The 12,083-nt window shown below is 38.6% G+C and overlaps 1 protein-coding gene across 3 annotated transcripts in view; it reads right to left on the bottom strand.

The window, feature by feature from the left end:
* Positions 1-11,417, bottom strand: part of SEC11A (SEC11 homolog A, signal peptidase complex subunit) — a 31,093-nt gene extending 19,676 nt beyond the window's left edge. Inside the window, exons 1-2 of one of the 3 annotated variants that reach the window (XM_010955111.2) lie at positions 11,273-11,417; positions 10,852-11,056 (exon numbers count right to left, since the gene is read on the bottom strand). In XM_010955111.2, coding sequence (XP_010953413.1) covers positions 10,852-10,902 — 51 coding nt within the window. In that variant the 5' untranslated portion in view covers positions 10,903-11,056; positions 11,273-11,417. Of the gene's footprint in view, positions 1-10,851; positions 11,208-11,272 lie in introns of those variants that run through there. The other 2 variants (XM_074354049.1, XM_010955109.3) reach the window with 2 other exon arrangements.
* Between the last annotated feature and the right edge of the window lie 666 nt (positions 11,418-12,083).

Consider the following 12,083-nt stretch of genomic DNA (forward strand, 5'->3'; position numbering starts at 1 on the left):
CACGACTGTATCCCAGAATAAAGTTCAAGAATACTTACGCAAATACAAAAATATCCAGCACCTAAAAAGGTAATACAAAATTTGGCAACAAATAAAAAATTACCACATATACCAAAAAGCAAAAAACTATGCCCCAAAATGAGGAGAAAACCCAGTACATAGAAACAGACCAGAAATGACAGAGATGATAGGATGAGTAGACAAAGACACTAAAACAGTATGTTAAAGATGTTAGGGAAAGATTGAGCACATTAAATAGAGACTTAGATGACAGAAAATATATCCAAGACCTAAATCAAACCTCTAGAGATGAAAAATAAAATGTCTGAAATGAAAACCACACAGGATGGAATAATAGCAGATTAGACACCACAGAAGAAAAGACTAGTGTACCTAAAGTCACAGAAAAAAAAAAAACTACTTCAATGAAAAAGTAATTTTAAAAAAGGACTAAGTAAAAGGGAATGGAGCAACAGTGAGCTGAAGAACATCATCAAACAGCCTAACATACATGTAATTGGATTCAAGAGGAAGGGAAAGACAAAAAAACTTGAAAGAAAAAATAATGGCCAAAAATTTTTCAAATCTGATGAAAACTATAAACCTATGTATCTAAGAAGTATAACAAACTTTAAGCAGAAGAAACTTGAAGAAATTACCCCAAAATATAATCATCAAACTGCTTAAAATCAACAATAAAGATAAGAGAAAATTGTAAAAGCAGCCAGATAAAAAAAGACATTATGTAAAAAGGAACAAATACACTAGCAGACTTCTCTTTGAAAACACAAGCCAGAAGACACTGGAGTAACATTTTGAAAGTACTAAAAGAAAAACTATCAACCTAAAATTCTACACCCCGAGAAATTTTTTCAAAAATGAAGGCAAAATAAAACCTTTTCAAACACACAAAAACAACATAATTCATCATGAGCAGACTTACACTACAAAAAAAAAAAAAAAAAAAAAGCTTTAAAAAAGTCCTTCAGGCAAAAGGAAAATATCAAATAAAATCTGGACCTACACCAAAGAATGAAGACCACTGGAAATAGTATGTGTCAGTAAATATAAAATATATTTTCTCTTATTAAGAAGTTTTAAAGATAATTGACTAAAGCAAGAATAACAATAAGGTATTGTGGTAACATGCTTAGAAGTACTATGCTTAAATCGTAGATACTGTCCAATTGGATTTTAAAAATACCCAGTTACACGTTGTCTACAAAAAATGCACTTTAAATATAGACACAAATATTATAATAGTAAAAAGATAGAAAAACACATCATGCTAACAGTAATCAAAAGAAAATTGAAGATAAAAAAAGAAAGAAGGAAAGAAAGAGTGGCTACATTAATATTACACAAAGTAGATTTCACAGAAATAATATTCAAGGAGATGAGAGTCATTTCATAATGGTAAAGAGGTGAGTTCATTATGAGGAGATAATACTAAATGTTTATGCAACTAATAACTTCAAAATATAGAAAGCAAATACTGACAGAAATGCAAGGAGGAACAGACAAATCCACAGTTATAGTCAGAAATTTCAATACCTCTCTCTCAATAACAGATACAGCAAGACCAAAAAAAAAAAAAGGGCAAAGCAAAGATCTAAACGTTACCAATCTGACCTTACTGATATTTACAGAACATGCTGCCCAACAACAGCATTTACACATTCCTTTTAAGCACACACAGAACGTTTATCAAATAGACTATATTCAAGAACACAAGTCTCAATAGAAAAGAATTTGAATTATGCAAAGTGTATTCTCCAAACACAATGGAATGAAAACATAAATCAGTAACAGAAAGATACCTGAAAAATCCCCCAAATGTTTGGAAATCAAGTAATACACTTCAAAATTACCAATGGTAAAAGAAGAAATCAAAAGAGAATGAAAACAACATATCAAAATTTGTAGGATGTACCTAAAGTAGTACATAGAGGGAATTTTATAGTAGTAAAGAAAGGCCTGTATTAAGAAAAACAGAAAGATCTCAAATTATGTGTTGTTCCTGTTTATACTCAGTTCAAAATATTTTGTAATTTCCCTTGTGATTCTCCTTTGACCCATGGGTCATTTCCAAATATTTGTGGATTTCCCAAATTAAGCTTCCACCTTTAATCCTAGGAAAATCAAACGAAACTTGAAGTAACTCCCAGAAAAGAAATATTAAAAATAGGATCAGAAATAAATGAAACAGAAGACAAGAAACAAAAAAAGAAATACAATCAAACCAAAAGTTGATTCTTGAGAAGATCTATTAGCTAGACTAATCTGGAAAAAAGAAAGAATATATGAATTACTGATATCAGGAAAGCACGAGAGACGTGACATCACTAGAGTAATACATATTAATTTGTATTAATATATGAATATCAAAAGGATAATAAGCAAGTACTGTGAACACCTTTACACCAATATATTACCAATTCCTTGAAATACACAGGCTACAGAAGCTCACTGAAAAAGAAACAGATAACCTGAACAGACCAATATCTATTAAAGAAACCGAATTTATGGTTTAAAAACCTCCCCACAAAGAAAAACTACAGACTCAGACGGTAATCACTGATGAATTCTATTAAGCATTTAAGGAAAAAATCATAAGAATTCTATGCCAACTCTTCCAGAAGACTGCAGGAAAGGGAATATGCCCCAGCTCACTCTTTGAGGCCAGCATTTCTGATACCCAAACCAGACAGAGATGTTACAAGAAAACCACAAAATGGAATCAAGGACATAGATCTAAAAATCATTTGCAACATTTTAGCAAACAATCAGACCCAACAATATATACATTATGACCAAGCAGGATTTACCTCAGGACAAAAAGTTAGACTTCAATATCATCTCAATAGTGGATAGAATGAAACAGAAAATCAGCAAGGATATAAAAAACTTGAATACTGCAACCAACTAAACGTCTATAATATCTATAGAACACTCCGTTCAACACAGCAGAACACACATTCTCTTCAAACACACGAGACATTCTCCATCTGGTTCCTGCTACCACTAAGAAACTTAAAGCCTAGTGGTCCTCCTTGGATTTTGGAGGCAATATATACCACATTTGAGTGTACTACTCCAACCTATTTACCTAGCAAACCAATCCTGATCCAGTTTTTAGTAGGGCTCCACTAAAAGTCCAAGCTCCCATGCAAGCTCTTCTATCGCTTGGGCCCTAAGACCCAGAAGATCTCATGGTAACTGAAATATCTGTGACAGACAGAGAGCTTCTGGCAGTCCTCTACAGGTGAACGACAGCACAGATCTCCAGATCTGGGGGTAAAGTTATGCTGTACTTTGGAGAACTATTCTCTTTTTCAGTAACAGTTTCTAGCTTGCTGCTGAATTCTAGTACAGACTAAACACTTGACCATGATCACCAAGTTACCATATAACCTGAACGTCCCAGCATGAACTGGATGCTGCCAGATCCACCAAGCCATAAAGCTAGACATTCACAGCAGTACTCCATCAAGTGGAAGTGGTATATACAAGACTGGGCTTAAGCAGGTCCTGAATACACAAGAAAGTTGTACGAGAAAGAGACTCAGATACTCATGGTTCCTTCTCATGCTACATTGCTTCTTCTCTCTCAGCTTATACCTCTCGCCTCACAGGGAGTTCCCTATGACCAGACGACTAAGGAAGACGTTAGACCTGGTGTTTAGATGATGGTTCTACATGAACTATCTAGTACCAACTGAAAGTAGACAGTTATGACATTACATCCCCATTCAGGGCTGACCATAAAGGATTATGGTGAAGGGAAATCCTCCCAATGGGCAGAATTTTGAGTGATAGAATGATCGCTTTTCCTGGAAGAGGAGATAGCCACAGGTGTGAATTTACACTAATTCAAGACTGACTTGCAATTTGGCTAGATGGCCAGGGACTCAAAAGGGACATCACTGGAAAGTTAGAGACAAGAGGTCTGGGGAAGAGGTATGTGGATTGAGCTTTCCAAGTAGGTGCACAGAATGTGAAGATATTTGTGTCCCACCAAAAAATTACCTCAACAGAAGAGTATCTTTAATAATCAGGTGGATAAAATTACCTGTTTTGTGGATGTCAGGCAGCCTCTTTCCCCAGTCACCCCTGTTTTACCCAATGGACTCATGATCAAAGTGGCTGTAGCAGTGAAGATGAAGGTTAGCAACATGGCCTTTCACTCACCAAGGTTGGTTCTAGCCAATGATGAGTGCCTAGACTGCCAACTGCAAAGAACAACAATGCCACGATTTCTGATTCTGGCTCACTTCCACCATGGAAGGGGCAGCTAGACTCTGGATGTGGATCTGTCTTCCTTGTCCTCAGTATTTCTGACAAAACCGCCATCCATAAACTTACAGAATGTCTTATTCCTCAACATGGTATTCTATAACTAACACTGCTTCTGACCAGGGAACTTATTTTATGGGTAATTAAAGCACAGCAGTGGGCACATGGTCGTGCAACTCATTGGTCTTACTGTGCCCCCCATCATCTTAAGTGGCTGGCCTGAAAGAATAGTGGAACAGTAAGCCATTTATCAATTCCTTGTCTCTCAGCTCCAAATCCATCTTCTTTGTGCTACTAGGTTAAGCCCTATAAGCAAATTATCCTTTTCCAACTGGCTCAATGATGTTAGGCTTTATTAATAAATGCACTGAAGGACTACTGCAAGGTGACAAGAGGGAAGAAATGGCTTCTCTTCCCACGGAGTGTTTTTATTTCACATGGCAGCTAGTGGATCCATGTATAGGAGATCTGGTATGCACACCTCACAGACCATCACTGACTGGCTCCCGCCCACACACACTGGCAAATTTCTCAGCCTCCCAGCAGGCCATTTCCATGAACCAGCTCCAGCTCTCTGCTATGGCGAATGTCACTGCCATGACAGGATGCATGTCCCTGTGGCAGCCACACCCTCCCCAAAGAGGTCTGAATCAAGGTGTTTTGGTAGTTCTTTCCCTGTTCACTCCCTTATCCAATAGGGTAATAACTGTTTTCTGCATGTGCTACTTCTGAATCCCTTAAGAGTCCTCTTTAACTTGTTTTAGTAGTTAAGCATTTTTTAACAGTTAAAAATTCTTTGTATTTAATTTTTCCCTGTTCAATTACTGGTGTGGTTTCTATATTCTGAGTAATACAAATGGTCTTCTGAGGACAGCTATAGTACCAGCTAGTCACCAGGAACACTTTGCTGGGCTAGGATAACATCTAATGTTCTCCAGTGTATGATGTATGCTCCGAACCAGAACCAAATTCTTCTGTAAGTAGGATTCACTAGCCCAGAATTAAATGGTGGGAATGGGAGTGACTCTTCTATTATCCCTAATAGCCTGCTAGTGAAATTTCTGCTTCCTAGCCTCACAACTTTGGGTTCTGCTGGTTTAGAGGTTTTTATTCCCAAAGGAGATATCCTTCCACCAGGGGACACAATGGTTCCATTAATCTGTAAGTTGAGTCTGCCACCTGGCCACTTTGGGCTACTCATGCCAATGAACCAAAATGCAAAGAATGAGGGCTATCTGCTGGCAAAGGGGATTGCCCCTGACCACCAGAGGAAAATAGAAGTTTGTTACTATGTAATGAGGGAAGTGAGTATGACAGGAATATAGAGAATCCTCTGAGGCCTTTCTTAGTACTCCCGCCTCCTACGATAAAAGTTAGTGAAAACTACAACAATCCAGTTCAGACAGGACTCCTCATGACATTAACCCTTTAGTAATGAAGGTTTGGGTCACTCCACAAGGCAAGAAACTATGACCAACTTATGTTCTTGCTGAGAGCAAAAGGAATATGGAATGGTTAAGAAGAAAGAATACAGCTAAGCCCATGTGACCAATTACAGAAACAAAGGATAGCTGCATATTAGACAGAAGTATAATTTTGTTTTTATCTTTATTCAAAAAGTTAAATATGATTAAGAGGTGTGAATAAATGCCAAACTGACAGAGTAGACTACAATAGTATTGAAAATTACAGAAGTTTTGCCAAATTGGGGAAGCTAGAACTAGGTTTCCCCAAATCTCCCTCCCTGTATGGTTCTGGATTAGATTTGGCAAAAGAGAGAAATCTGTCCAAGACCTAGAAGGTGAAAGAGAAGCAGCTGCTATTATGCTGAAGGTCACTGTGGTTAGAGATGGTAAGAAACAGACATTAAAGGCCTGGAAGAATCCAATTTGTCCTTGCTCTTCCCTGCTCCACAATCAGAAACTAGCTGCAGAGGCAACAGCCTTCCACAGACTTCATCTACTCTCCTTTGATGTGGTCTCACTCCATCAGCCAGATGTGGAATCTAGCCCCCAATTCCACAGATTTGTCTATACACAGATCTGGTGGGCAATATTTCTCTGATTCTTCATCTCTTAGCTTTAGACTTTTACTTATTCAGCTTCTTCTACAATTGTATAAAATTTCATTCCTATAATAAATCCCTTAATTCCATAATATTCATAGTGGTTCTGCCTCCCAGACTAAACTCTAAGCAATAAACCATATTCTTCAGACAAAACATTCTGTCCCTTTAAACATCTGTGTTTGGATACTCTATCTCATCTCCTTCCTTGAAGTCAGAAAAGACAACTCTTTGAAGAAGACTTACGGTCATAATTTCTGGCTATATCTCAGTAGGGTTTGCCTTTATTGTTGGAGGCTTGTGCCATCTGGCATGGGAATAAATAATCATGCTTGTCTGTATGTCCATGGAGAGAATATTACGGGGGAAAAAACATGAAGTATATAGGAACCATTGCAAGTAAATGCCTAATCCTTACTATGGCACTGTATTCTAGATTCGTTCAGTGTTACAAAGGATAAAGAATGATTTCTGGAAGCTCAAGAACATACCCATGGATAGTAAGTGCAGTTGATGATATAATTTTACTTGCTAACTCCTTCCGTATATAATGGAGATTGATGCTCCTACATTGAAACTTAGCAATTCACTACTGAACATTGATTCCCTGCCAGTGATAAAGATTTTCCTGATCCTAAACAGGAGCAGATTAGTTTTCAATAATCAAAAAAAGTAATGGATCTATGCTCTGTGTCGTACACACCTCTTATTCACCGCACACTTACTCACATTAGGCTCAAGTCTAAGAAAAATCTCCCAGGTTTCCGTGTGCTTCACTAGAGGACCAATTCATTTAAAAAAAAAAAAAGTTACCAAAGATATCCAGAATTCAATAAATATCACTAGAATAGCCATTAGGAGTTAAGTGATCCTAAGAGACAGGAAGATGTAAAATGAATGAAGGAATGTGCCAAGTCCTAAGGTCTTCAGGTTTAGGCAGGATGATACATAGTTGATTAAAATCCAAAGAAATGCAAAATTCAATCAAGCAATGCAAGAAGCCTAACAAGGAGGTAATAAGCAAGTTCTGTGAAAGTCAGATTAGTCCCATCAGGGCTCAAACATGGATCTAGTCACACGCTGGCCAATATCCTCTGGTCATAAGAATTCTGAGCAAGCAGAGAATTATATGCAAAAAATAATACAAAAATTATATAACTTGACATACTTATTTAGTGAGTGAGTATCTTTTGACCCCAGGAAAATTTATAATTTAGAACAGAAATACTTAAAGGGAATTATGTTTAGTGTTAATATTTTTATGTTAAGGACTCCATGCATATTTGGTCTTTTAAGTTTTGTAAAATGTAAGAGAATTCGGCTTATTAAAGTAATAGGTCAGGTTTGTAATTCCAATTTTAACTGTATAATAAATTGTTGTAGATTTATTATTTTAATCAGAAAGCTTACTATTTCATTATATTCAAATGTTGAAACATTTGAGAGAAGCTAAGCTCCAGACTTACAAAAATAATATAAGCATGTAGTGATGTTTACTGAATAATATACATTCTTAAAAAGGAAATTATTTAAATTTATAAATTAAAGTTAATGTTTTTAAGATGCCTGTTTGTTATTTAGCCTAAATATCCAAAGGACCATAAAAGTGATTGTTAAAATTTGCTAGACTTTAAATAGGATTAAGATTTGTAAACTGATTCTAAAAATTTTTTAAATTTTAGCTTTTACAAATTAAAAAAAGTTTTAATATAAGATAATTCAAATAGACTTTTTTGCATACAAAGGCCACCTCAATGGGCATCAAGAAATTAACCTACAACCAGAGGTGTGCTGGAGCTAATTTGCTGAATTTTTAGGAATCTTGCAAGCCAGATGATAAACAGTATTATTAAAAATTAATACAATTAAGTTTTATTAAAAACAAAGGTAATATGTATACTAAATTCATCAGTTCTTAATTATTTTACTACATTTTACTATTATCTGTATTCTTGAGATTATTTTAAAAATTTTATCTATAAGGTGGACGTTACAGTTGCATGCTACCACATTTCTTCCCAATTCCATATTCAGTGATATCATGGTAGTAGCTTGAAATCAGCCATGTTGGAACTATTCACACCATAGAAATAGGCAAACTACAAATCAGGGCTTCATGGATTAAGATAAGCCTCAGGAAAACTGTGATCTGATACTCCAGTAAAAGAGCCACTCTCCAAAGGGGAGAAGACAAATAAAATGGTATATAACAGCTAAAAGGACTTTAGAGATCACCTAATAGTCTAGGGCAGTCCACAAAGAATATAAGGCAAGATCTGAAGACAGTTAAGTGCACAGTTTGAATAGAACAATGTTCATACACACAGTGACATGAAATAGGCAGGAAAAGTAAACTGGGACAAGACTGAAACAGTGAGAAATGGCAAACTGTAAAATGACTGGGACTTACTGCAAATGCTATTCTAAGGGGTTTGGGCTTTAACCTATGGGAACTACAGAAGGTTTGAGGGCAGGAGAGAAGACATTAATTTGGCAACAGTGTATTGGATGCTGTGAAGGTAGTGAAACATTTTAACTTTGAAAATTGTGAAGTAGACCAAAAAAATTACATATAATAAACAAAAGTCTTGAATAAGGTGTTAAAAATCAATTAAATCTCAAAGCTCAAAAGAATACACGCTCTGTGATTCCATTTGTAGAAAATGCAACTCCCCCCACCAAAAAAAGTACGCAAACCCATCTATACTGACAAAAAAGCAAATCAGTGGTTGCCAAGCGCTAGAGAGATGAACTACAGAGGTACACAAGGGATCTCGTGGGTGATAGGAATGCTCTGTATCTTGATTGTAATGTGCATATATAACTGTAGAAACTTATCAAATGATACACTTTAAATGGATGGAATTTATTGTACCAAAGTATTCCTCTATGAACCTGATAAGAAAAAAAAATTACAACTCAAACAAATGGATCAGATGTTTGATGATATATATTTAAGCATAAATGGAAAAGTTACCCAAATGACAGCAATTTTAGAGGAATAAAATCAAACTTCCAGTTTCCCTCTTTTCATCTGATTTCACACAGTCACTATCAATTTTTTTCCCCAGATATTATGTGCAGGTAAAACCTTATTTCATAACTTACTCTCACCCCATCCCCATGCTATCCAATCCTTCCCATCCTCTCCTAACAACCCCTGGGAGGTTGCTCGTTTTCTTCATCTGTATAATGGGCATAACATTATCTACCTCACAGGTATATAAAGCAATTCACACATAACAAAAGCTCAAAAGAGCTCTTAGTACTTTTCTACACATTTATGCTCCTTGAAGGCAGAGTCTGTCTTATTTATCTCTGCATCTCTCTCATTGTACCTACCACCGGGTACAATAAATACTAGGCCCAAAATAAGAATTTCTTCAGAGAAATGTCTGTGGCACCTAGAAATTCAGATATGGATGAAAATAACACTATACAAGTGAGAACCTGAAATGTTATAAAGACATAAAAGGTTTGTGCAACTTGAAAAGAATGATCAATTCTGACTGAAAGAATTAGGAAACATGTCTAAGAAGAGGTGACAATGAGCTAACTAAGGTCTGAAGTAAGGTAAGAGGAGGCTGCATATCTTTTCCCCTAAGTGGTATTCATAAACAGTGCAAAATACAAGTCCAAGAGAAATCTTTAACAGTGACATCAGGATAATTCTTAACAGCGAAACACTGTAAAAAGGTCTGAGGCAAGCAAAACTAGGTGAGAAGACAAAAAGGAGCAATTTTTTCCAATCACTAAATAATTACAATATTCCCAGTACCATTCGGACTATGATCTATAAGTTCAAGACAGAGTAAGGTTTAAGGACAAAAATCAGGAGATCTAAATTTCAAGATCCCTGTACCACTAATATTGGGGGATATACCCGAGGATTCTGAGGGCTGCCACCAATTAATGCTGAGTGGACTCAAGGGTAAGAGGAGTAACTGTTACAACTCTGAACTCAGGGGTGGTTCAAGAAAGTCAGTGCAGCCCGCTAGGGCCCAGCTGTACTAGAAGGGTTGCAACGGGCTGAAAGCAGGAAAACGGCTTTTGTGGGGCCGACAACAGCCTTCCCGAGCATCCCAGAAGCCGGAGTAGAAGTGAACTGCTAAACCTAGTGGCCGGAATCCACTGGAAGTCGCCGCGACTGGAGAAACCGTGAGTACGCTGCCTAATCAAATCTAAAACAATAAGCAACCCCAACTCCCACTTAGAAAGCGCCCTACGTTTTCCACTTGCTCCCCAGCGTCGTTGGAGGAAATGGAACGTGAGGACTAGGCTTCCCGCTCCGCCCCCAGAAGGCCCGGTAACAGCTAGGGGCTAAAAATAGGAGGTGGATAAAGCTATCTCTGGCCACAGACTCCACAAAGAGATGAACTAATCCAGGCGCCAGAACCGCTCCGGCCCTCGCACTGGGGCCCAAAGGTCCGCGGGGCACCGCAGTGGCAGCGTCGAAGGGACAAGGGGGAACAGTGGGCGGCCAACCTCACCTGCCTCTTGTTCATCCGCCGCACATCGTCCAAAAAATCTAGAGACAGCATGGCGGGCTCGGCGAGGAGTCACGGGCAGAAGAGACGGCGCGATGTGACCCGCCAGAGGAACGGCTGCCGCACGGGCCGAGCTCACACTGGACAGGACCCCGCGGCGCCCGCACTTCCGCTTCCGGGGCGGAACCGGCGCGGCCCCGCCCCTTCCCTGCGGAGAGCAGACAAAAGGCCTCGGGACCGTCCTAGTCCAGCCGCTTGGCCTGGCCTCGCTGTAAGAGGGCTCTTGTACCCCAAACTTTGTTTGCTGAGAACCGACCTGAGCCCACCTCCTGCGCTCAGCCCCGCGGCCCCACACGGAGGCGGCCCCTCAGGGTAAGGTAGGAGGCCGCCCTCTACCCTCCAGAAGGCAGGCCCTGGTGCACACCTGGCCAATAGGAAGCCGAGTCTCCAGGTCTGAGGGCAGAAGCGGCCCCTGAGTGGCCGGCGTGTTCAAGTCCGGCCGCGGTTCTGGGTGTGGCACTGTATGTGTCGCCCGGCCTTGCCTCCTCTGGTGGGGCGTGTCTTCTTAGCTACGGGAAATGTGGTTGAGGAGTTTCAGTAAGTGCTGTTGGGTAAGGGCGGAGGATGTGAGAGACTTTCAAAGCACTGCCTGAACCTTTCACGAGTTTAAGAAAGTCTTGGTTGGAGAGAAAACAACCCACTAGGATTAGAAAACAACCAAACCATGCAGCAGTGTGATGAGACCACCAGTGGTGCGGTTTGTCAGGTAGTCCCCTCCTTCCCGAATTTGACCTCGGTAACAGGATCTGACTGTCTCCTTGACAAAAACCTGATTTTATCTCCGGCACCACAATGTGACCCTATTATCGCTGACTTCTGTCTCTATACAGACTTACCTCCTTGACTTACCTCCCCAAAACCCCTCATAATTTGAAAATACCGTAAGTCACAAATGCATTCAATACATTTAACCTACTGAGCATTATAGCTTGGTGTAGCCTACCTTAATTAAATGTGCTCAGTATTTGATTGTCCTTTATGATTGGATTACTGCATTCTGTTGATTCTTATTTTGTGGTTGGCTTTATCCCTTTGTTAACTAAGTTTAAAAAGCTAAAGCTCTAAACTGTTTTTAGAAACAATGAACAGTACATATATGTAAATTTTAAAAAATATGTGCAGTATATTGTGTATATGTATTTACATGCAATTTATTGTATATATGCAGTCAAATT

The sequence above is a fragment of the Camelus bactrianus genome, chromosome 27, assembly GCF_048773025.1.
Source record: "Camelus bactrianus isolate YW-2024 breed Bactrian camel chromosome 27, ASM4877302v1, whole genome shotgun sequence".
Lineage (NCBI taxonomy): Eukaryota > Metazoa > Chordata > Mammalia > Artiodactyla > Camelidae > Camelus > Camelus bactrianus.